Raw genomic sequence first — 25,749 nt, 5'->3', positions numbered from 1 at the left:
TTTAGTACTTTTTTCCTCCTCTCACTCAGTTTTCAGCTCTATTTTGATAAGTTAGCTTTCTTTCTCGGAACTAGAGGAAAGACCAATTTCATTTAGTAAGGGCCGGTTAGGTCTCAATTCCGGAAATATTGACCTTAAATCTCTGAATGAACGAATTTGGGAAAAACTCCGCCACTCACAGCAAATTGATGTTTTCTCGAATTGGGGTTAACGTCACTGACAAGTCACCAAAAATAAAGAATATCGTGTTTAAGTTTAAAAAAAGTTTATTTAAATCATGGCCTATAAATGAGGTATTTTTTTTATTACATACTGCAATTAAATAAACATTACTTATAAAAATAGCATTTGTCATATTTCACGATTCTTTCAAAAACCCTAGTAAGAATAACAACATCGGCACTTAAAAAACCTATCTATAAAACCTGCTACATGATTTTCTACAAGAATTCAATTATGTGCGTTGATTATATGGACCAAATGAACAACTGCTGATAACTAGGGTTATCAGCAGTTGTTGACCACACAAACTTATTTTAAAATTCAAACTCCTTGAAAGCAACGATTGTGCAAGTAATATTTATTTGAGTTTTCATTTATCGCGAAGGTCTCCAAGTTTCGTTATTCACTAAAAACAGTTCCTTGTAAGTGTTTCGTTATGGTATAATGGTAAATAATTTTGTTTTGTTTAAAAAATTGGATTCTAGCTAACAAAGTTCCCTTTCCCGAGTGTTCCATGAATATAAAAATACGCACTTTACATGACGTTCAGTTCTGAGGTACTCGGGCCTGAGATGTCTTTTATTCGTTTTCTCTTGAAAAATCCACACTAAAAGGGAAATAAAACAATATCAAAAAAGAAATTAGAGAGCTTTAAACTGTAACATTGAACTATTTACATAAATATATATAAATCACGTAAAATAACGTAATTTTTGTGCTTACTCAATGTTAACTGGGACTTTTGGTTTCAACCATCCTGACTTTAATTGACTTGAAACTGCTTTGGCAGGTTTTTTTTCAGACCCAGTTAAAATAATACATAGCTTCGCTTTTTTGACACAGCATTTTAAGCGGAAGCATACAGGTATTCTAAGAACTCCTGTCTGGTTTGTCGCATATCATTGGATTAAAATTACCATTTTTAATTAGTCAGTTTAGTTTAGAGTTATGTCTGGTACAACTAACTAGGACCAGACAAAGTTTACGGTTTTTTTTTCTCGTAAACAGTTCTGCAAAAACTCGAACAGCCTTTAACGCACACAGATTAGAATGAACCATGACCAGAGCAAGCCGGAATGGAACCAGAAAAAAACCCGTTCATCCGGTTTAAATTCCGTGTTATCAGCTTCATTGGAGTGTCGTTTAGTCTACAGTAAATGGCACAGGTTCATGAAACGAGTATTTTTTTTTTCTCTACCTACTTACGGCAGTGAAAGGCAGATATTTTATATTCAGTGAATAAAATGTTACACTGAGGCTTAAACAAAGCAACTAAGAGACGAGTTGCTTATAGTGATTTACGTGAAAAGTGGGGAAAGATTCGGACTAAAACGATAATGTTCAGTTCATGCATCTAACGTCACGGTGGGTGAGATGTCGTCACATTTGGTCCTTACTCTGACGTCACGCAAGTCACGCTCATTTTGTTTGCGCCATTGGTTCTCTCTCTTCCATAGGACCCGAGATATCTTTTATACGTTTCCTTTTGAAAAATCCACACTGGAGAAAAAGGCAAAAACATTCACAAGGCAGAAAATTCAAAAGAAACAAAACACGCGAGGTGAAGTCACTGGAAAGTGAGGCGAGAATGGCAGAGTGAAGTACAGTGGTACGATGCAGATGAAATCCATGCAGACTGTGGTTTAAAGGTGCTCGTGGTTATGACGCACAACAAAATGATATCACTTTTGTTGACCAACCAAAATCCAGCAGTAGATTAATCCAGTGATGCTTAGCTTTTAACGATAGTAACAGCGATACATGGCCTCCATAAAGCTTTGTTCACACAAGCCCTTCACCGAACACAAGTTGTTTACAAACATGTATAAACAAACACAAACCCTTCACCACTACCAAATATTGTTTACAAGCAGCTTAACAAGACCAAGACTAAACAGGCTTTCTTGTTTGAAGTTTCATATTTACACTGAAACCTTCTTCTTTTATAGCTTATTCTAAACTTTTATTTAACCAAACTAACAACTAAAAGCACCATACATCCAAAAAGTAAGAGGTTGAGAATTACGAAATTCCACGCGGAACGTTATGAATTGTGTTGAATTGACGTGCACGTGATCAATGAGGACGAAAAAGAGTTACCCACAACACATGTATCATTTGATTATAGTTAATGATTAGTTCAATCATCATAGTTAATGATTACTTAATCATGTTGCTGTAAGTTACAACTACTAGTTCACGAAGCATTAGCAATTACAGCTACCGTTTTTAGTTTGGATTCGGGAGTAAAATTGGATCGCGTAGTCTGATCGTTCGGTTGAGAGTAGCTGTGAGAAGGACTGTTATCGATATTAGTGGGACGATCAGAAAACGTCATCCGCATGAGCTTCGGCGGTGAACGACGCAAAGAAAATTATTCTTCTTGTAAAACTCGCTAGAATCTAACGGGATTCTTTTACAGGTCTAGTTGTTAGCAATTGCTCTAACTGGGATCTGACGTGGCAAACCCAAAGACTTGATGGAAACTAAGTCTTAGCATGGCCTTGTTCCCGAGTATTTCTCGTTCAAATTTATTACACGAAGCGCTAGGAATCTACCGAAAAAACACGTCGAAGGCAAAGAAATACACGACTTATTGAAGTGGGCCAATTTTTTTCTACCACCTTGAAGAGAAACATTACCCATGATGATAACGCACGAATTTCTCATGCAAGTGATAATCGAGGTTTGGACACAAACACCGTCCAACTGCTTTGGTTAATTCGTTGTTAGGGCCCGTTTAGGCCAGCAATCATTAGTTATACTTCGTGTGTTTCCTTTGCGGCACCAAAATCATTCTAAGTCACCAATAAAATCATTTTAATCGTCAATAAAATCACTTGAAAGTACTTGAGGAAACTCAATTTCCTTACTTTGTACAGGCCTGCGACGACCCCGCCCACCAAGAGAACACCACCAAGGACAGAGAGCAAAATCACCCACCAGGCTACCTTCTTTTTCTGTGCCTCGGTCTGAGCTGGTTTGGCTGTTGTTATAATCTGTGACACAGAGATATAAGGGTAGTAAGTCACGTTAGCTGTCGTTTCAATCTGTGACACAGAGATATAAGGGAAGTAAGTTACGTTGGCTGTCGTTATAATCTGTGACACAGAGATATAAGGGTAGTAAGTCACGTTGGCTGTCGTTACAATCTATGACACAGAGATCTAAGAGCAGTAGGTCACGTTGGCTGACGTTATAATCTGTGACACGGTGATATAAGAGAAGTAAGTCACGCAGTCACCAAGTTTACCATAGATCTGTAAATCTGTAAGGGAAGTACACGACTTCAACAAACTTCTGTAAAATAAAAATTGCACTCCTTAGCTACCGCAAATGCTGAACTATGTCCTCTGAAGGGGCTCCACGCAAACAGACATTTGATTTAAGGTTTTTTTAACTCCTTAGGCAGCTACACAGTGCGAAACAACTGAAAACTAGCACAGAAGATCGATTGGGCGGCGACACGATACGAAATACAGCCACAGACATTCAGCCGACACCAGTAAATTGATCCGAGTCGTAATAAAGTTCTACTCTGGAGGCAGGTAAGTTCAATTTGAAACAGAGCGTTGTCCCATCCATGACCTAGACGCCGTCACTTCGCCTGTCATGTTCTAGGATGGCAAGCGTATAGATACACAATGTATCACATGAGTTTGCAGTTTTCTTCCCTGTACGTACCGTAACCTGGTCATTGTTCAGGTTTGGCTGAGTAATTATACTGGGAACTTTTATCTTGGCTGTGGTCTCGAGGTCAACGGCTTTGGGTGGATCGAGTTCCTGCCAAAACAAGTTCATGGACAGACAATTTAAATTCTTCAAAGTAAAAATACCAAAAGGACACTCAAGCATTTGCGAGCTTCAAGTCCCTCATCGGCTCAAGCGTTTGACAACTGAGGGGCACTTTGGTGGGTATGTGTTGCTGAGGTCACCAGCTTTGCCCCTTTAACAACCAAATCTCTACGCCACACCCTTTTAAAAGTGCACGTTCCTTATTGCTCAAGCGAAGAAGCATCATCCCCTGTCCATGAGGCTGACGACCCTACTCCATAGCAAATACTCTCTCAGTATTTCTTTAACCAAATTTTCAGAAATTTTTTATTCGGTCACGGATTATTGCTTTTATTGCTGTGAAAATAAAATGTCACGCCCAACAAAAACAAAAACTGAACACATAATGGATGCTATTCTTATTTGAAAGTCAAGGCAAACCTTGATGAGAGTGTTTATCCATAGGCGGAAAGTCATCTTGATATCCACCTTGTCACCTAACTTCAACTGACCCAGATTGCAAGAGAATGAGCTGCAGCTTGCGGTGCGGCAGCCCTGTAAAGTTATCGAATAAAAAAGAAAAACACAATTAATTGGAGGAAATACTTTGAAGATTTCCAGAAGATTCCAGGCTTGCAATAAATGATTTTTTCTTTCTTGAGGAGATTCAACTGTGTCGAGCTGTTTCAGAGCAACTTGCTGTACTTCTAAGAAGATAACAAGATCATTTAGCTTTAAATGCGTCTATCGCGTTTGGACGCGAGCCAAGAAAACTACCTAGGGAATATCAACCACAAAGATCGGCTAAAAAAAATATGAATTAAGAAGAATTTGGAGATTTAACTATCCTGAGAAGTTTACTAACCAAAATCGTGTTTTCTGTGTCACGCCGTTTGCGTGATTGCTTGTTATCCACTGATTCATCAGTGGAATTAGACTCCTGAAGGAAAAAGTTCGACAAAAATTTAAAAGTTAGTACACAGGTTGGGACAATGTCAAATGTTAATGATTTCACTACCTGATTTTTCAACGTCCTCAAACGCACCATCTTCCACTAAACGTTGGTGTCTCATTCCAAATTTCGTTCTTTACATTTCCTTACCTCCTACTTGAATTTTACTTCTTAGAACTGTAGCCGTAATACTAATAGATCAGGGATTATTAGCCCCATCCAGCATTTAGTTTATTTGGCTGCGACTATATGAAATTCGATGACAAAACCTACTGGAAAGTTACCAACATTTCTTACGATGCACGTGTAGAGTTGGAACGATTATCATGTGCAGGGAGCGACTGGTCAGTCCGAAACATTCATGGAGAGAACTAGTCATTCATCAGAACTGTACATGAGTTATTTTCTAACTTTTGTCTTCTATTCTGATTGAATTTTACAGTCTTGTTTTTTTGGTGTCTATTCTTTTGCTTACCTTAAGGCCCAAAGGGTTGACCTTCGCATCACACGTCCCTGAGGCACCTTCAAGCTGCAGGCAAATTAATAAAATAATATTCAATAAATGAATATATTTGCAGTTTTAAAAGCAGACTACCACCGCACGACTTTTCCATGAATGGATGATCTACCTACTTAAACAAACATGCGTGAAGAGATGACGTTTCAAAAGTCAACTGGAGCTATTAACTTACTTCAACGTGTATAAGATAGAGCAGGTAACTTTTGGGGTCCGACGATTTAAACAAGCTGGGAAAATTGACGGTAACTTTCGTCCCATCAACAACACTCGGACCCCTGTTCCGAATCTGCAATAAAGAAGTTAGAATGGGCAGTTAAAAGTCATGTTATTCCGACAGGCTATCAAGTATACAATTGCAGTTTTGAAAGACGTTTCAATGAGACTATAACGAAATTGTTTGTACACATGGTATTTGTAAGGATCCACAAGATGGAAGGTCGAACAGAGAAGAGAACGAAAGAGGAGAAGTAGGTTGGGAGGAAAGATGTCTCTTACGACAACCGCCATTGAGAGCGCACGTGGGGCGACGAGGCCAAACAACGGCTGCAAAGAAAATAAGTGAGGAGAAGGCACCATTGGACAGTAATGATCATGCATCCATGCGACCACAGAGCTCGGTGGAAACCCATGTGATTGGTGTGGTGCAAAGCGCGGGAAAATGTAAACGGTGCGCTGCCAAGTGCAGGAAAATATGACTCGGTGCCAGGTCCCGATTCTTTATAAAAATATCATGCATTTTAGAACAATTTACAAGTGAGGGCAGAGAGTAATCTTGGATTGCTTCAGTTTCCTTTCTGTACTCTGTTATTGGCCAAAAAACTCGCACCACTTTCTCGTCCAATTGGCTCGTTGTGATATTTTTCCTTTTCAGCGACTGGTCCTTGTCACTATTTCGATTTGTATTTACGACCCTCAATCTAAAAGCGCTCAAAACATGAATTCTCATCAGCTCCTTGCGATATTTTCTCTTCATTAGATTGGTCATGGTCATTATTTCGATTTCGGTTACTACGACACTCAATAGGAAAGCGTTAAAGAAGAAGGAAAAATAAAACCTAAGTACCGTCAGCGTTGTGATCACTTCTGGCCCAATCGACTCCAAATTGTTTATGTCGTCTTTCACAGGTCCTGTATATACCACTTGATCTTGTTTAGTTGACCTAGAAATGATACAAGAAATACATAAACAAACAAGTATATCAATAAAATAAAAATAGATATATATGTAAATACAATTATAATATCAAAAAAGATCTCTTTCCTCATCTCATAAATTTTAGTTTGTTTTCCTCGCCTATAGTCGTCCCGCAATATATCCCTCCCCCCGTGGAGGGGGGGGGGGTGGAAGGGCGGGTTCATTCCTTGCGACGTAACTGATGACCGTTTTACACCGCAAACAAGCCTTGCATCCTCCTAGGAAACCCAAAGTATTTCCTTGTCCCATGTTTATCAACTTTCTGTATGTAACCCTTTCACTCTCAGTAGTGACCAAAATCAAATTTCTCCTTATAGTATCAATAAATTTTCACACATGAAGGTATCGACAAGAGCGAAGAATATCAACTAAGGTGTATTGCATGAATTACGATCAAACTCTGAAAGGCGAAAATATTTTAGGTGTAAAACAAAAATTACTTGGAGCTGATATTTATATCTTTTGGATGACACGGTTTAGGAGTTTTTTTAGATTTTTTCCTCCAATAAGTGGCAAAAGTAGCTTCCACCCCCCTCAAATTCAAAATAACAAACAGAAATAATGTAAACTTCATGTCCAATAAGCTACTTGAAAGTCTCTTCCCCCCCCCCCCTCAAAAAAACGATGCTGCCTGAGGGTGATCATTTTGTGAACAACAACAAGAAGCAACATTGAATTTGAGAGAGGGAGAAATAAACGAGAGCGGACTAAAAATTTTGTCAGTCATTGCAGGTAGTGTGCTGATTGTTTTGCTGTGTCCACATACCCCTTCACTTCCAAATCCGCTTCAAATGTTACGGGAACCATAAACTCTATCTTGTTGTCCTTGTCGTTGCCATCGGTATCTTGACTAAAGAAAAGCAACAGAAATATGATGAGCCGGTTATTTATACGAGGTCTAACCTAAACCACGGTTTTACGTAATCAGTGGGCCTCAGGTTTTCTTTATAAAAGGGTTGATTTAATGGAAGAAATGTCCTTCCATGGTTGGCTTTCGGCCCTTTTGACGCTGTTCACAAAAACGAATTTTCAGATAGAAGGTTCAGCTAAATTGAGGATTGTTAAGAACGTGGTTTTTTTAAACAACGACTAAACTTAGTTTAAATAATCAGACCGATAAGTTTCAGAATATTTCACGACTTGGCTCAATTGACCAAAACGTAAAATTAGTAGTTACCTTGATGCTTCAACTTCAATCTTAAAGTCTTTTTTCACAGAACCTGGTGCAAACTTGACTCCAAATGTTTTCTACAAGAAGAGAAAAAAGTGAATCACCCAGAAGCCGTGTATTTCTATAACATGTGGCGAAGAACCACGAATCCAGAGCGTGAGAAACTGCGGGGAAAAAAAATATCCTCTCCAAGCAGCCTCATCCCAACGAGAAAGGATCGCGTTTGTTGAATCCCACGTATACAAGACTTTCACAGTTTCTTAGATCAACAAATTCAATATTTTAGACAATCAAACTCTAAAATGACCTGATCACAATTTAAGTCTCAGTAAGCTTTGCAAGAAGAGTACGGCACTTTCCTAGCGTTTCGTTGTTCTTCCAAGATATGCTTCAATTTTGATTGGACACTTTTTTTGCCAGATTTCATTTAACATACGCAAAAATTTTGGCAAGAGCGCAAGAAACACGCGCGCGAGAGACAGCTGACATACGTGAAAGTGACTTCCTTGGGCTTCCCGCGCGCGCGAATTCTCGTCAGAGTGTGCCGGTCTAAATCTTTAGCGCCCAGTAAAATCAACAGGGCCGGGTTGTTCAAAGCTGGGTTAAGATAACCCAGGGTTAGTGTGAAATCCGATTTCAGATCTAAAAGCTTTACAAGAAAATTCAGTCGAATTCTTTTTGTTTAGAGTATGACTACTTGATGCTTTAAAAAGGACACTGAAAATTTTCCCAAAAAGGCTTTTGAGTAAAGGAATAAAGAAACGCAGATTAAAATTTAACCCTGGGTTAGCGCTAATCGGCCTTCGAACAACTGGGCCCAGGTTGCTAAGCAGGTTATAAACATGTTATGGGTAAAGTCACTTGTCAGGTGAGTGCCGAACATCTGTGGCGGAAGCAGCAACCACGAACTTACCCTGACTTTACCAAGGAGTGGGTTGCCAACGTTACAAGTTACAGCAACGGTTCCATTGTTTGGATCACCTCTTTCACATTCTATGAACTAAAGCGCAAACAGAATCCTTTACATTAGGAAGGAAATGACAAAAAGAGCAAAGAAGAACTCAAAGTAAAAGCAAACATACTACTCGAAGCGCGGGAAAACGCGGGTGAGCAAGGCGCGATTGGTTTTAGTTTTGAAGCTGATTAGTTGAGAACGTGGTGCGAGTTTTTCTTTTGACCAATTAGAGAACGAAGTAAAGCAAAACTAGAGCAATCCTGGGTTATTTTCGACACTGTTGAAAATTACTCTTTAACCTGTGTGGGTCCGATGTAGTCCAGATCAGCAGGGAGTTTCAATGTGATAGTGGAGTAGTACGCAGAATCTTCAACTTTATTCGTAACAGTCAGCATAACAGTGAAATCTCTGATAACCCCAATTCGAACTTCTTTAAGCTTCAGGTCACTATGAAAGAAACGAATCAATGTAAACATTGTGATTAAGAGCGTTTGGTCAACAAGAAAGTCTAGCAATCTTGAGTCTACAGGATAACTTTTTGAAAAATTTTTTTAGAGGATATTCTTGATTGATTCAGGAAGGAAATAACGTATTGTGAATATATTGGGATACAAGTAGCTTAAAGAAATCACGGGAACTAAGAAATATGCCACAAGTACGAGGAAAATGTTTTCCGTGGCCCCATAGAGCATGGGAAAGTACTTCCTGTGGTTTCCAACATGCACGAAAAAACATGTAACCGTAAACAAACGCGAAAAACAAGCTACTTGCAATAAGTATGGAAAAACTACCATTCTCTAACAATTGCGGTAAAAAATATTCTCAGTAAAGAGAGCGTTGGAATCTTTCAGTCATGGAAAGTGTGGGAAGACATGAATTCTTACCTGGGTGAATACAAAATGCTACCATTAACAGCCAGATCTGGCACACAAGCTAGCTGATTCTTACACTTCTTTCTAAAAGCAACCTGTGAAAGAAAGAGACTAAGAACAATGCACAGAGGAAAACGTGTCATGGAGGGTTGGGTCTCACTGAGTTTACCGTTCAGCCGTTACGCAGCAAAAGAAATTAGCCGTCAGGCATAAAAATTTTTAACCGTTGGCCGTTAAAACTCTTCTTTCAACAGTAAAGGATAAAAATGAACAGTTGGCCGTATAATGGCCACGATTTTAATCGTTAGCCGTAAGAGTCATTAACTCACAGAGAACCTCGTTATAGCTCTACTACTGAGTTCTCATGATTATTCCAGGTAGCCTGTACTCCGGCTGATTTCAATGGCCGGTCCAGGTAATTATTAGTAAAGGAAGAAAGCAGTTACAGATTGTTCTTGTTGTTGCTGCTGTTCAGTGTTGTTGTAATATTTCAAGGAGATCCGCCTTAAAATTTCTTTTCGCTCATCGCCTTCCTGTTTTCGGTTAGGATGAGAGCTTTTGCGGCACGATATTTCCACTGTAATAACGATGTCACTGAGAACTCAAAACCTACCGTTCCTCGGTAGTTATCAGGCAGATAGCTGTTGAGAACCGGACATAAACCAGTACAACCAGTTGCGGGCAATGAGAAGCTCAAGTCAAAAGTGAGCAGTGTGCCGACATCTGCAACTTCATTCTTATCCTACAGTGGGAAAATACATTCCTCCTATTAAACTTACATGTTTCAAAGGTGCTGGCCAAAGTCGCCGAGATGTATGGCTCTTCTCATAACTTAGGTTTGTCCAAAAAATTAAATTTCGCGTGTTTTCAATGCAAGAAGTATTTGCACTTTTTTAAATTTGTACTCAAGCTTCGAAAGTAATCTGTGAGTGGTCCACGCGAGTGTACCAAAAGAAGAAAATATTTATCCTACTCAAAAAACAGACCCAGCTAGGCCTGGACCGATTTTAATCCGTACCGTCAATGGAAGGAGCTCGATTGCAACATTAACCAACGAATCTTAAAAGAAATTCCAGTTTTCCAGTAAATTTCAACTCAATATGTATGAGGGCGTCATTCAAAATATTCGCAATTCATTTACAATTGTTTAGCCCCATTTGGAGATGTGCATCTTCCTTATATGACGAGTGTATTTTATTATTGAAGCATTAAAAAAAAATAATCTTCATACCAACAGATATACTGTTTCTGTAGGAAGGGAATAAAATTGGTTCTGAGTCGAAATATTGTAGGTCCCGCTCATGATGAAGCTCTTCTTTTTCGTAGACGGGTTCCAAAAAAACATACGACGCAATGCATCAGATTCCTTTCCCTTGTCCAGTTCCACAGAATACCTTAAATTGTACAGACCTGAAAAGTAACAAGCGATGTTGAAGAAAAATAACTATAAGACTTGCATTGGTTAGAAAAACTTAGGAACGAGAGCCCTTGTTGAATTACGGTAGATTCAGTGGCTTATAACGAAATTGGACACCGTAGAAAGTTTCTAAACTGAAGACGTTTCGATTGTTAACCCTTCGTCAGTGTCGGCTCTACGAACTTTTTACAATGGACAATTTACATCAACAACTTAGTTGATAAAATCACATTTCTTGAGATCGCTTTTCGTTTAAGTCTCGTAAAACCAAAATCAAACCTTTAGCGCGGGAAAACACAGACGACCAAGTTCAGTATGGTTTTTGTTTTGCATCTGATTGGTTGGGGTAGTGGCGCGCGAGTTTACTGGACCAATTACAGAGCGTAGTGAAGCAAAATCAGAGCAATTCCGGATTACTTTCGACACTCATTTGAAAATAGCGGTATGTTCATTTGACAAAGTTGCTACGCTTTAATTAAGTCCTTCTCCTCTTACTCTACCTTGGCTGCCACTCGACGAAACCTGATCTGTGTACTGGAAAACCACTGTCATGTTCACACTGCAAAACAAGAGGAAATAGTTAGCCTTGCAGTGCTTTAGTTTTCTTCCAACACTCAATCAATCTGACGGCAATAAATTGTTTTAATCATTTGGCCGGTTTTCTAACCAGATACCTGCATATTCTTACCATTTATGTTTGGCACCATCCACATCACACAAACTGTCGTTGCCCTCCAAGGTTATCTGGGACTTACTCAGCTGAATGACACCTTTCACGTTCACAATACTTCTTGTCCTACATTTCATGACGATAAAAAAAATATATACATCACTAACTTATTGACTGAGTGGTGGGACCGACGGGAATATATGTAGCTCGAAGTCCGTGCCTCAAGTCCGCAAGCCAGATATTTTCCCGTGCGGCCCGACTTATCTTATACAATAAGCATATTAACACACGACCATCGCTCTTTCTATTTCTTTCCAATTCTTTCTTATTTCATCACGCGGGACAATAAACTTATCCCTACTGCTTCATCAGGCCGTTCTCGCGCCATCGAGCACGACCCTCAGAACGGTCGTTGAAATATTAACTCAGTTGTTCCAAGCAGAGCTAAGAGCGAAATAGATTGTGAGTGCATCTTAAATTTCCAGAGGAGTAAAGAATTCTCTTTGAATAAAACGCCTCCATGTAAATATACCATGTGTATGTGTCTCCATTACCCTGTACTAAAAAAATAATTGTGTTGATTTCACTGCTTCATTCACTGAGACGAACAAAGAATACTATTGAACAATCATTGGATGAAGTTGAGCATGATATCATGAATTATCAATACCGAGGTCTGAGTTATCTACCTAAGCCGAAGCCGAAGGCTGAAGCTGATAACACAGATATGAGGTTTAATAATTCATGATATTATGCGAAAACCGAATTCAATAATTGTTTTATGATACATTTTTTAACAATCTGGAAAAAAAAAAGATACTTGGAGACAAGGCAGACTTTGAGTTCAAAATGATAACCCAATATCTGCAGCTTATCTGTCAACTTTACACGCTTTTGTACTGTATTCTCTCGACCAATCAGCATTTTCGCAGTAAGTATAATTTTTAATAATTTTGACTATTCGTAGTACATCAATTTAGAAAAGAATATAAAATTTGACATATAATTATTCAAAGTTCTAGATTCCAACAGTAAAGCAGCATTTCTATATAAAAAAATTGACAGAGACACGAATAAATATTTGAGTTGTTTACCTCACAATAACAGCTTGTTCTGATCCATATGCTCCAACTGCAATATCTAGTAATACAAATAATTTAAAATGTTCAAAGCACAGGCTCGTTTCCTCTCGGAGAGATCACATAACTGTGTATAACCAAGGTGCTACATTCTCCTTCTACGCTTTGATGATGGATTTTTTTAGTTTTGCAAAATTAACTTTTCAAAGTCCACATTAAAATAATATCAACACAAGGACAGCAAACATACAGTCATGGGAATGACCCGAGTGATGATGATCCAAATAGTTTTTTTTAGTCGATCAATCCATCAACTACCCAATCAATCATATTTGTTAGCCTGCGCTCAGCGCTGCAAGACGCGTGTTTCGCCGACCGAGGTAGGATTTGAGACAAGTCGAAGAGGTGTTTACTGGAAGTCTGGCACTATAATCATGCTCAAGGCCTCGTACTTTCTCGCGGGCAAAGAACACTTATGCCGAAGAGCTAATTATGAGGAACCGTTCGCAAGCTATCAGTTTTTAGAAAATATACAGAACATAAGTTACCTGGATATTTGTTTTGATCCACGTCAACACCACCAGAGATCGACACCCCAAACATCTTGATTCCTGATTTAATTTGTGATCCTACAATTTTCTGTAAAAATATTTTTTTCGTCCGTTATTTGATATTAAGCTTTATCATCTACATTTTTTAGACTTTACAAAATAGGGAATAATTGAAATAAAGTTTGGGTGAAATCTCATTGCTATCTCAGAAGGCATGGTGATAAATCCAGCAATCTGATTGGTTCTTGGTGCACTCTGGATTTTCGTGTCTCTGACCATTGTAGGAAACTCATTGTCACCGTGATGCTTTCGTGAGTTTTAGTACAAGTGTGAACTAAAATTGAAACTATTTTCTGCACACAAATTTTTAGCCAATTTAGAAAAATATTTTCATTAGTCCAGAAAGTTTAACGAGTATTTAAGTAATAAAAAGTTTACTCTGTAAAACATTCAGTTTTTCATAGTTTATTTTTTATTAAGCACTGCTAAACGCGATGTTTGCGTGCGTGCGTGCGTGTGCGTGCGCGCGTGCGTGTATTGAGAAGATCAACAATTTTGAAAACCATTTAAGAGAAAGTGGTAAAAAAGTAAGTCGTTTACCGGCGTAGGATTATTCTGTATGGTGAAGAACGATGAACTCCTTGATTTAAATCAAACTATTACGTACCTCCAACTATCATTTACTGAATCAGCCATTAACCGCAACACACCTGTCTATAGTAGGTCTCAATTCCTCTGCTGCTACCATGGTAAATGTACACTGCACCACTTCCATCCTCACCTTCAAATGGGGCTCCTACAGCGACATCTTTCAGAAGTAAAGAGAGTAACAACCTTAGCACTGTACGTTTTATCCTTGATCATGCCTGCACCATACCGAAATAGGCATTTTTTTTTTCGAATTCAGTGCATCACTCGGCGAGCAGGTGAAAAAAAAAAAACAAACTAGTCATCTAAATTATGTAATAGTGATATACAATCACATGCTCTTAAACTTATTCAGAAGGTAACATACAGCAGCTAGTAGAGTGAATTGGTTATCAGATCTTCTGACTGGTTCAGTGAGCCTGGGTTGGAAAATCTTGCTTGGTTAATGAGGCAACTAGCAGCCCGAGATGACTGTCTTTCCTCTAGCAAGGATAAGTTACTTAATTTACCTTGGAATCCATCTTGGTTCAGGTCTCCCACTGCTGCAATGGCTGCTCCAAATTGGGCATTGTACACCTTATCTCCTTCAAGAACTTCATCTTGCAAATTAAGAGCACCCTGGAAATAAAACGTTTGAACTGTTTCAGTACATAATGCTAAAGCCAACGTAATCACAAAGATGAACCAGAGAGCTATCAATGAAAACAAAAATGACAATATATTAGTAACTTATCTTGAAGAAGCGAAAAAATTTGAGTGGCAAAATTGCAAGTAATTTTAGTGCAGATATAGTTGTTTATAAATAAGCCCAAATTTTTCCAGACCAATCACAGAGGGGAGGGTAGCAAAACCATTACATTCCTAAACTACTTTGGTTCAGTGTTCTGTTGAAAAGTGATCAAAAGGCAAGCTCGTTAAAATCACCTCTAGCCTATCACTGGACAGTTCATAGATAAAATTGGTACACAGACTGGTTTAACAGCTATGAACACACATGTATAGGGAAAGTCAAATAACATGGGATCTGACAGTTGACAGATTATACTATTAGCAAAGGAAAAATTTTTTAATAATAAAAAAAAATTTTCACCAACCTGCTTATTATTTAAGTAGATGTAAACTCGCCCCTCATCTTTTTTGTAGGTATAGTAGGGAGCACCAACGAGAATGTCCGAGAACCTTGGCACAAAAATCAGCATCATTAATTAAGGGTACTGTAATGAGCCCATTTGTGACTTCAGTTAAGCCACATGTGTGTGCGTGTGTGTGACATTAAAACAATGGATTTATAACTATTCATGAAAATTAGAGCAGGAGCACCAGTAACCTACACTGTTGCTGGAGTGACACCAAATTTTTACAATGCAGATTTTACTTTTAGTGATATACCGTTTTTTCTCATCAAAATAATTTTAAGCTTTACATGTGATCTGCAATTTATCAAGTACAGAATGATGTACTCTTGACTTTGCCTGCAATTATAGTAAAATTCAGCATGCAAAACTTACTCATCTGCATCAAGGTCTACTGCACATAAGACACTCCCAAAATAGGTGCCAGTCTGAAAACAAATTTTAAAAAAAATTCAACGCATTTAAGTGATGAGACTACTTTAATTTGCAATCATCTACATGCTTTTGAATGTATATAACCTTCTCAGGTTAATATTGAAACATAATACGAAAAAAAGTATCAAAATAAAAACTTCATGTAAAAAGAAAGAAAAAACTGGAAACAATAAATTTTTCAGAGACTTAACATTATGCAAGACATACCGGTATATTTTTAGGTTGAGGCAGAGGTGAACTGACACTGATTTGTTGCTGCTGATCGTTAGACACATCATAGTTGTAGATAATAACCTAATTACAAAAGGAAAGGAATATTCCTTGGTATTGGCAGTTGTTTAAAGTTCACCTGACAACCTTAGTTTATGTTCATGAACAGCATTAACAACTGGAACCCAATAAAACAAAAATATACTCTACTTTTCAAGGTGATAAAATCCAACACCTGAAAAGAGGCTGTTAGTCAGTTTCTGTTGTTGTGGTTTTTTTCAAATCAGAATTTAAAAAATGGGGGATGGAATAGATCAAGGCCATAGGCTGGCCTTTGTTCATAGAACCCAGGACTCCAGTTTGAAACAAGAAATTAAAAAGAAAAAAATTAGGAACAAGCCTACTGCTTTTATTGCTGATTAACAGTTTTAATGAGTTCCATGTCATGTTTCTTATTTTAAAAAAAAATTGAAATTAACTTTATGCTCACAATGAAAAATCATAACTACCTTTCCCTTCAGTCCTGCACCTCTTGGTGCACCACCTACAAGCTCTGGAATATACAAAACAAAATACATGAGTATGACTACCACAGAATTACACCAGCCCTGCAGCTAATTAACCATTAAGGCAGGGTGTTAAACAGATTCTGACTGAAGATCAACCTTGACCAAACCTACTACATCTATTAAAATAAAATAAAAATAAAATAACTAATTAAAGTAACTAATCAAGAGTAAAATCTTTTTTTCTCCTCTGTTTTGATTCCCTTGAGATGTAGAATACCAAGCTTTCACCCCAAACAGGTTTAGTGAAAGTGTAAAGATAAATAAATAAATAAATAAATAAAAGCAAATAAATAAAAGAAAAAACAAAAAAAGATGGCAGAAAAAAGACTGACATTGACAAGTCTACTTGTACTGTCATCATGATGATTACTATGGCAGAAACTGTCACTGCTGACTAACAGTGCTGCTACTATTCAGAACCAATATTAGCTCCCAGTTGGCTTGTTGGCTCAGTCGGTAAAGCGCTGCACCGGTATTGCAGAGGTCATGGGTGGAAATCCCCTACCAGACTGAATTTTTTTCAGGCCTTATTTTCATTACTTCTTACAGTAAGTAGTGTTCCTAACTGCGAGGATCACCTTCATATTCATTTCTTCAACCGCAGTTCACATACATGATTTTCATATATTGACAGTCATTTATTCAACACTGCTAATGTTCAAACTACTGTACAGTGTAGGCTAAACAGTGACAAGTTGAGGAAACCATGATGAGTGCTCAAGGCACAAACTTCCTGGGATCTGCAGCTGTGCCTTACCACCTTTGCATTTGAAAATATACTGATACTTTCAAGAGAAATTCCCTGGTCACGCCTGAAAGTGAAAGAGCCATTGAGCCAAAAACACCATCTTTCTGAGATAAGAGCATACACAGGCACCCAGTGATTCCCCTATGAAAACTGATCCAGGATTGCTAGTGCTGTGAATCAATGGAAGTCTAGTTGTAATTAATCAAACCTGTATTTGATGGGCTTGAGAAATGACCACTAGTCACTGAATAACCTAAAACAAAATTACACAAGAATACAGTTTTGTTATACATGCAAATTTGACAACTCCTTTCCATGTATAATTATTATTAGTCATAAGATATAGTGTTAAATCAAATGAAATAATCAACATGAAGTTCATTTTTGCCAAGAACATACTAGTTAACAACATACCCATGTAATCTCCATCATTGATTTGGTCTTGTGGTGAAACAGCGTGAGTTATCGAACTTCCAGTGGAAGGAGAGACCCACACTCCACCTTTAATCAAACAAAACCTCTATAAGATCAGTGGTTCTATAAAAATTTTTAAATCAAGTTTAAGAGGGTGGTTAACTTCCATTGTTAACTAATTATGCCAAACAGTTTTAAGTTGCTGTTTGAAAACTCCATATTTCAGTCCGTCATTCAGTCATTTCAGTGTCATCAGAACCTTTCAAAATCTGTCTTCTCTGACATGTACATTTTGTAACTATTGTGTAAAAATGGAAGAATCAAAGACCAGGCATTCTCTTTTATTTTTTTCCTTACAGTGGAGCTAGAAAATGTTGCAATGAATGCCTGATCAAAGGTTAGAAAAACTTCTCTAGCTCTAACCTTTCCATCGGGCAATTCCGACAGCTCCCATTACCACATCTTGATCAAATCCAACAGTGTATTCTGCACTTATCCCAGCCTCACAGTAACCATAATAGTTGTTGCCCTTTGATTCTGATAAAAAATGAAAAAATGAACAACTTACAGAGTAAAACCTGTATTAAGGAGCACCACAGTAAGCTGTCGCCCTGATAATACCCCTAATCTGTGGAACCTGTATTAAGCAGTCAACCTGTATGAAGCAGTCACCCTGACAGTCCCTGTGGGTGACTGTTTAATACAGGTTCAATGGTCCAATTTTACAACTGCATGCTTGGTTGCCAAGCCTTTGAGCAGGAGTGAGGCTAAGGTTGACATTGTTATGATACAAACCTTCAAGTTGCTGCTTTTCAAATGCCAATTACTTTGTTATCATGCTAACTAGATACTGGTCTCTATCATAACAAGGTCACCATCAGCCTCACTCCAAATCAAAGGCCTGGTAACTAAGTACATGGCTGCAAAATGGCTTATTGTAGTTACATGTGAATCACTACTCTATTATTATTATATGTGTTACAGGTAACTACTTGATATATATTTTTCCTAAGTTAACTTCAAATTTTGAGCTTGGAATTTTAATAATATTTAGTGTTATCATAGATGGCACATGGCACGTAAGGTCGGTGTTCAAGGGAAATTGATCCCACTGGTAATTCATATGTGTATGTGAGTCAATAGATTGTTGACACACTGTGGATTTAGGAGTCAAACTTGTACATTGCTGACATTAAGTTTCCTTTGATATTACTGGTCTTACATCAAATGTGCCACTTACATTAAAATTGACTGCATCAATTTTTTGTAGCTTTAACCTTTAACAAGGTCCTTGTATCCCATTCAAATCATGAGAATTTTATACACAAGGTTAATAATTGAAAGAGTGACCTAAGTCCCACTAAACTGCTCCTTTGCACAATGAGTGATTTAAACTTACTTAGAAAGGTTCATGAATAATCTTCTCAAAATAATTTGAATTGACAATTTATTTTATGGATAAGTTAAGAAATTATAAACAAGAGAATATCAATCAATTATGAAACCAATTGTCACTAGATACGAAGAAATTAATGATCATCTGTCATAAGAATTAGTAATAGGTCAGAGTATGAGGGTTTCCAGTAAAGAAAAAAAATCATACCACTGATGCAAGGCACACGTTCACTTGTTGTAACTGAAAGATCACTAGAAATGAGGAAACACTTTCCCAACAGCCAATAGTAATGCAGGCCAGCAGCATTGGGCAGACCTCGATAAACATATCTGGGTGCACAAGCCTAAAAAAAATAGAGAAGTTTCAATCTACCAGTAACTTGTTTTCAATAAACACCCTTCTATGGCTCTCAAATCACATGTGTTTTCAATACATCAGACTATTTCCCACAGCCACTTGACAAATTCAGTGGTTTAGCGCAATATGTACTCTTATGGACAATGATAATCATGAAAGAAATTCATAGTTTACTCTATCATCTAATTGTTATGTGTACAAAAATCAAGCAACAAATTATTTGTAACAGGAAAAAAACTTTTAAATTTTAAAATAACTATCTAATTGACCAACAAAAGAAATAATTTTTGACCTCTAAGAGTGATAAACATGCACCTAATCTCTTCTTAAAGTATTACCTGGCCTGAGCCAAATTTTATGGTCACAAGAACTGAGGAGATGATATTTTAATTCAAGAAGCCCTTGATTGCCAAACAGTTACCAAATTGTCTTTGTTAGTACCAAAGATAACAGTATTGAAAATATGCATAGTAATACTGAGGTGCAAAGGTTTTAGCCTGAGGTATATGACTGTTTATCAAATAATCTTGGCCCTTTACACCCTAACATCAGTTGGCATATTCTACTTCATTATTGTTCTCTATAAACTTCCTAAAGTGCTGACAAGGAGAAATTGTCCATGAATCTAGAGCATCTTTAATTGGTGATCATTTCCCTTATTCTTGTAACCTTTACACATGATTCAGGGGTGATGTTGTGAGGAGAAATTAGATGCTAATCACTCTCAGGGGTCAAAGGGCAAACAAATTACCAAAGCTCTTCCATTAGTGCCAGTGCTGTACACACTGCCACCAATCCACTGTCCACTTTTAACCTCCACGTCCACCAACTCATTTGAACTGAACTCTTTTCCAACAGCTAAAAAGTAAAATGTAAAATAAAACAACATGTCAAGACTGTTGTTTCTTATAACCACAACTGCATGAGATAAATGAGAAGTTTTTCTATCTTCATTGATTTACTAACAATACAAACTGTAACTGTATGCAGGGACCTAGCCAGCCTATAGTTTGCCGGTAATTAAGCCCAGGCCTCCAATTGTTTGCACCCACTTGACTTTTATTACTCTTGCAAACTTTGGAACAAAAATTGAACTTTTTTAAAGTACAGCCTACAATACATTGAACATTGAAGAGTGGGCTATGTCCTTGATATGAGCACATACTAGCTTAGCCCTTTACCTCATAACACAAGTATCCACACCTTCTATACTGTTTTCTAGACATTTTCTCAGTTATTAACAAAGATAATAATAGATCAAAGCTTCTTTGGTTGCTGATTTTACTTCAATCATTCTTATGATGTTAATAAAAGATTCAGTACTATAAATATAGGGAGAAATTAGTTTCTGGTCTCTCAAAATGATGATCAAAATTACCTAGTACTTAGTATAAGTCTTTTGAAATAATCATAATTGTAACTAAAGGCACAACTTATGCAACCATACTCTCTCAAAATGCCCAGTATTTTTTTAATGTAAACATTAACAACTTACTAAAAATCTTTTCCTGCTAGCTGGAGAAATAATACCTGTAATCCAACTTATACTTACGCCGGTTGTCAGTTGTAATGACTTTACATTCTTGTAAGCCAGTATATTCACATCTGTAGACAGCTCCATACTTGATTAACTGTGAGCCATCATAACCTGTAACATTACTGAGTGGGGCACCAACCATAACCCTGTCAATAAAAATAGAAAAAAAAAAGTGCATTTAACTTTATCCCCTTTGCCCCCTAAAATAAAGAGCAGTTTTAAACACCAGCACAGGCACTGTTTTGGGGTTGGTGTACAGTATACCGCTACCTGTTGAGTTGTATTGTGTGATAAACCTACAACTGTAGATATTGCTTTATAACTTAAGATTGTGCATTGTAGGTCAAGAACTGAAGCTATAAGTAGAGATCTCATGAATTAAACTTTAGCTCTTGTATTTTAGCTCAACAACTTGAATGAAAAGTAAGGAAGTTGCAATATCTATTAGTTTTCCTGGTATAACATTAATAGCCCCTGCAGGATTTCAGGAGAACATGCCACACAATTTACATACTTTTCAGTGTTCCCCCAACATTCCATGTGGTTAATTAGGTTGGTAAACCAAAAGAGAGTGCAGCCTATAACTTTTACATATAAACTTCATTATAACATAGCCAGTAAATTTGTGTAATTAAATTCAATTGTGCGAGTGTGCTTCATATTCCAATTGTGCACGCTCATGACATCAGCAAACAAATCCCTCAAGAAAAAAAAGTTTTCCATTGTGTTGAAAATGTTATAAAACAATTGGTTCATATGTCAGCTGTGCGTTCATTGAGATATGAAGCGCTTGGGAAGTTTGGAGAGCACTCAAGAAGCTATGCCTCGAGCAACTCTTACGCATCTTTCTTGCTCTCCAAACTTCCCGTGTGCTTCATATCTCGATGAACGCATGCTGATGTATGAACCAATTGTTAAATTTACTATGGGTTTACTGATGCATTTAATGATAGGTTTTTAACCAATCTTGGTACTCATAGAATTTCATTTACTTCATAAAAGTTGATATCTTGCACTATAGGTCATGCTGTCATGTTACAAGCAGTTGAGATTGCTCATTATTAGTCTAGATTATAAATCATACCAAATACACAACCCTTACTGGCCACTACATAAATCAACTGGTAACATGCAAGTCATGAAATTTAAATGAGATGAAAAAGGGATTTGAAAGTGGAACACTTTTGAAAGGAGTCATGAGTAAACTATTCGCAGTGATTAAATGACGCATGGCTGTCGGTTTGCGGGTGCCTAAAGCTTTGAATGTTTTGGATTTATTATAAAACAAGATGTTTGTTCTGTATTGGGACAAAGGGAAGATCTAGGACAACTTATAGAGACAGGTTTAATACGGAGTTGTTGTTGTATTGCTTGAGGGCAACCGTATTTCTTTCTTCTCCACATGAAGCCTTTTCAAATGCAACAAAACTCCTTAATTCAATTGTGCAAAGCTTATCTTTTGATGCCATGGAAATTGTCCATTAATAACTGTCCGCCCGAGCTGATAAGATTTTGAAGACTAAAATAACACTTCGTTAATACGCCCGCATCTTGATCTCAATTATCATAATTTGCACCAGAAATTTTCGTAAAAGAACAGTCAATAAACCGATCCTAAAACTTGACGTCTAATTGACTTGATGGTCTTTCTTTAAACACATTTATCCGGTCAGCGCAACGAAAACAAGCCCTTTTGTTTAAGCCCCTTGATTTTGTTTATATATGGCGATATAGGAATCCTTTCGCTTTACACACACTCTTTACTCGCACAAGAATGTTTTCATGAGACTGATTTGCGTTTTTATCCAAATATGGATATTCAAACAAGATCACGCTGAAACTAATCGCTTCAAAAATGCAAAATTTAAATGATTTTAATCTAGGCGTTGTAAAGGAAATTTATGGCAGGTCCATACCAGGTCTTGGGTTGCCACAAACAGACCTATCTTAACTCGCGTTGGCCCTTCGTCCAATCACTCTGACGAAGGGCTAACGCTCGAAACGTCAGCATTTTTACCCTTTACGGTGGCTAATTTACGTTTTCAACTCAGTTGTTAATACTTAATTACCTGCTATGTATGTACTAAATGCACAACTACGGAACATTCAGAATGAATGAAACCGAATTGTCAAGGAATTTCATGAGCAGCTACAAATATCATTCACTTGCCGATATAATTAATTGAAGTGAGTGTACTTTCTTGAAGAGGAAATGCATTTTTTTCCTGTTACACCGAAAATTTGAGAGCTATGTAAGGAGAGTTTAAAGTTCTAATTACACTTGGGATTAGGTCTCACAAACGACCTCTTGATGAAATAAAAGTAGAATTGAAGCGTGAACACGCCGAGGCTAATTTTGAACACACCTACCAGAATTTATTCTGTCGCGAATGAAGAGCAACCGAGTATCCGAAGTATTCACTCTTCGGAGGCCCATCGAAGACTTTAGGCGAGGCTGTATCCAAGTTAAAACCATAGATGCCTAGAGACTGCAGTAGAAAAATTAATAATGCTAGGAACGTCCGAAGGTCCGTGTCAAGTATTGTCCTCATTCCTTCGCTCACTTCTTGATCTGAGAACAAATGGTGTGCCACTTGTGATTACTAAAACTTTCTCTAGTTCTTTAACACAGCAACTTTGCAAATAATATAAGACGTGATGTCAGATGACATTCCTTTATGAACAGGTGATAGAGAGATTAATACGTCGGATCCGGAGCGAGATACTCTTTGCTGAATCAGGCGGCGGATGTGCGCGTCTTTAGTGTAATGGAATGTCGGAGTTTAGAGGCTGATGTTTTAACCCCCGTTTCGAAACCAGAAAGTTTGCAACCACGAAAGAGAAAATTTTTCTCGTTGAACCTACGCCACTCCTGAAACAGCGCCAACGAAAAAGCCCTTAAACGAAACTAAGGACCTTTCTAGATCTCATGTACTAAAGGTCGCCTGTCTTTGTCGGTTCTCTGTCACGTTGTTTGCGAGAGCCTTCCTAAGGGTCAAGATTGGTCCGCCCGGCGATTCGTGCCAATAAAATCGCAAAAGTCGTTCAACTGATGTATATTGGCGAGAGGAAAGAAGATGCGATTAAAACTTGAGCAAAAAAAGCTAGACTAGCAAACTAACTCTTCCTTGCTGATGCAAAGGAAGAAATGGGTCTATTACCATCTATCGTCTGTTAAGGTCAAGTGATTTCTCTAGTCAAATGACGTCATGTGTTTGCGCACGGTAAGTCACGCAATCTGAAAGCTAAACTTGAGTATAGTAAATGTTCTTTAAAAGATAAAAAAAAAACAAAAAACTACTGAGCGTATCAAAGCAAACATAACAAACAAAACCTTGGGATAGCCTTGAAGGTAGAATAAGCTATTCTTCTGGTCACTAGCTATACTAATGTATTTGTTATTTACGACCGGTAACCAAGAAATAAACCGAGTAATTCCGGTTTTATATCCGCGTGCTCTTGAGTGCATCTTTTGTTTTTTCAAGTTGATTTCAAACTTTGGATGATGGGAATAAATCACGCAATATTGTAACCATAAATTGCTTGACGAACAAGTATGTATCAAATCCCCGTGGCAATGTTATACAGTTTTGGTGACAGTAGTTGTTGATGCTGACATTTCGAGTGTCGAAATGTATTTACAAGTGCACAGCCTTTTCTAAGTTGGTCAGTATATGCCTCTGATGCGATGAAACAAAACATTTAGCAGTTTCACTATGGCTAAGCTGAAGAGAATAAAAGAAAAATTCACAAAAAGAGCTGAAGGGCTCTCAGAAATACGAAAGAGTCAGTGGGACCCCATGCAGATTAATTTGTTAATTAACTGTTTCACTCATAGAAAAAAAGAAACTTGTGGAGTAAGGAGAGACATATACAAGGATTGGCAAGGGCTAAAGCGGACCTCTGAGTTAATTTATTTCACGCGAGCGACCACTGATTTGTAGTGTAACTGACACGATTTTTTTTTAACCAATAACAGGGTGTAGCAAAATGGATTATTCCGACATTCAGTCTAAAAATGTTCAGTTCCGCCATATAAAAATAACTAAGCTACCGACAGTCCAGCCGTATTGAAGTAAGAAGAATGATAGAGTGGGTGGGGTTTACATCCTGGCTCGACAGGCGTGTTGTCTCTGTTTGGCTTCTAATCCCCACGAGGTCTGGGATGAAATAATTGTTCACCGAAGTTGAGGTGAATAGTGGCGGATATTTACCGAGCCGCGAAGCGAGGCTGGTGCAGAAGTGAATAATTATTTTAGTACATAACACAAAAATACCATAAAATAGGTTTATTTCTTTAAATAAACCGAAAAATGGTCTAAAAGTGAACTCTCATCGGCTGCTCAGTGAATAGTGCTGGCTATTCACTTTCGAACTAACCAATCAGCGCGCGCTAAAAGCATTCTTCACTTTTTTGATATATACTAATGATAATGATAATAATTGTAACAATAATAATGACAGCGAACATGATAATGAATAATTAACCCATAACGATATTTATTTTATTGCTTCCGTACTATAAATTATGGTATTTTACGCTATAAATGCGTCGTTATATCGAAATCGAAGAACTTGAAAAGATTGGCGAAATGTAAACATTGGTAAACAGTAAGCAAAGCGTGCTAAAGTTTTATCCAAAAAATAATTATTTGTATACTAATCCACAAGGATATGTTTCAAGTGCTGTCATATAGTTAAGCTAGATCTCAGCCCCAGGATCTGCCGGTATAGTATTTCAAAGCAATGGCGTCATAGCAGCTAGGCAGAAAATGCTATACCACCCATTGTCAGCCTCGTGATCCTTCATCATATGAAATATTCAAGCCAGCACGCAATAAGATTACCTTATCATTTATTGCGTGCAGGTTGAATTTTTCCCGGTAGGAATTCGGCACGGTAACACGGAATTAAAGAATTTTTG

The 25,749-nt window shown here is 37.6% G+C and overlaps 1 protein-coding gene across 2 annotated transcripts; it reads right to left on the bottom strand.

Moving 5' to 3' along the window:
• Positions 1–248: 248 nt before the first annotated feature.
• On the bottom strand, positions 249–24,007 carry LOC113679678 (integrin alpha-9). Of its 2 annotated transcripts, XM_027196644.2 has the most exons (33): positions 23,196–24,007; positions 20,841–20,971; positions 20,040–20,146; positions 19,139–19,274; positions 17,959–18,072; positions 17,536–17,622; positions 17,330–17,374; positions 16,314–16,357; positions 15,802–15,888; positions 15,535–15,587; positions 15,121–15,205; positions 14,536–14,644; positions 14,089–14,186; positions 13,376–13,466; positions 12,843–12,888; positions 11,767–11,874; positions 11,579–11,637; positions 10,893–11,071; positions 10,275–10,403; positions 9,674–9,756; positions 9,089–9,236; positions 8,748–8,834; positions 7,841–7,911; positions 7,430–7,513; positions 6,532–6,628; positions 5,641–5,754; positions 5,424–5,477; positions 4,862–4,936; positions 4,438–4,551; positions 3,907–4,005; positions 3,096–3,221; positions 1,620–1,722; positions 249–829 (listed from the first exon to the last, which is right to left on the bottom strand). In XM_027196644.2, the coding sequence occupies exons 1-32, from the start codon at positions 23,375–23,377 to the stop codon at positions 1,642–1,644; spliced, it is 3,123 nt and encodes a 1,040-aa protein (XP_027052445.2). In that variant the 5' UTR covers positions 23,378–24,007; the 3' UTR covers positions 249–829; positions 1,620–1,641. The 2 variants fall into 2 exon arrangements, with proteins under 2 accessions (XP_027052445.2, XP_089038674.1); XM_089182548.1 differs by lacking the exon at positions 1,620–1,722.
• Between the last annotated feature and the right edge of the window lie 1,742 nt (positions 24,008–25,749).

Source organism: Pocillopora damicornis, chromosome 9 (genome assembly GCF_964200805.1).
Source record: "Pocillopora damicornis chromosome 9, jaPocDami1.2, whole genome shotgun sequence".
Taxonomy (NCBI): Eukaryota; Metazoa; Cnidaria; class Anthozoa; order Scleractinia; family Pocilloporidae; genus Pocillopora; species Pocillopora damicornis.
This window is presented reverse-complemented; position numbering and strand designations above follow the sequence as displayed.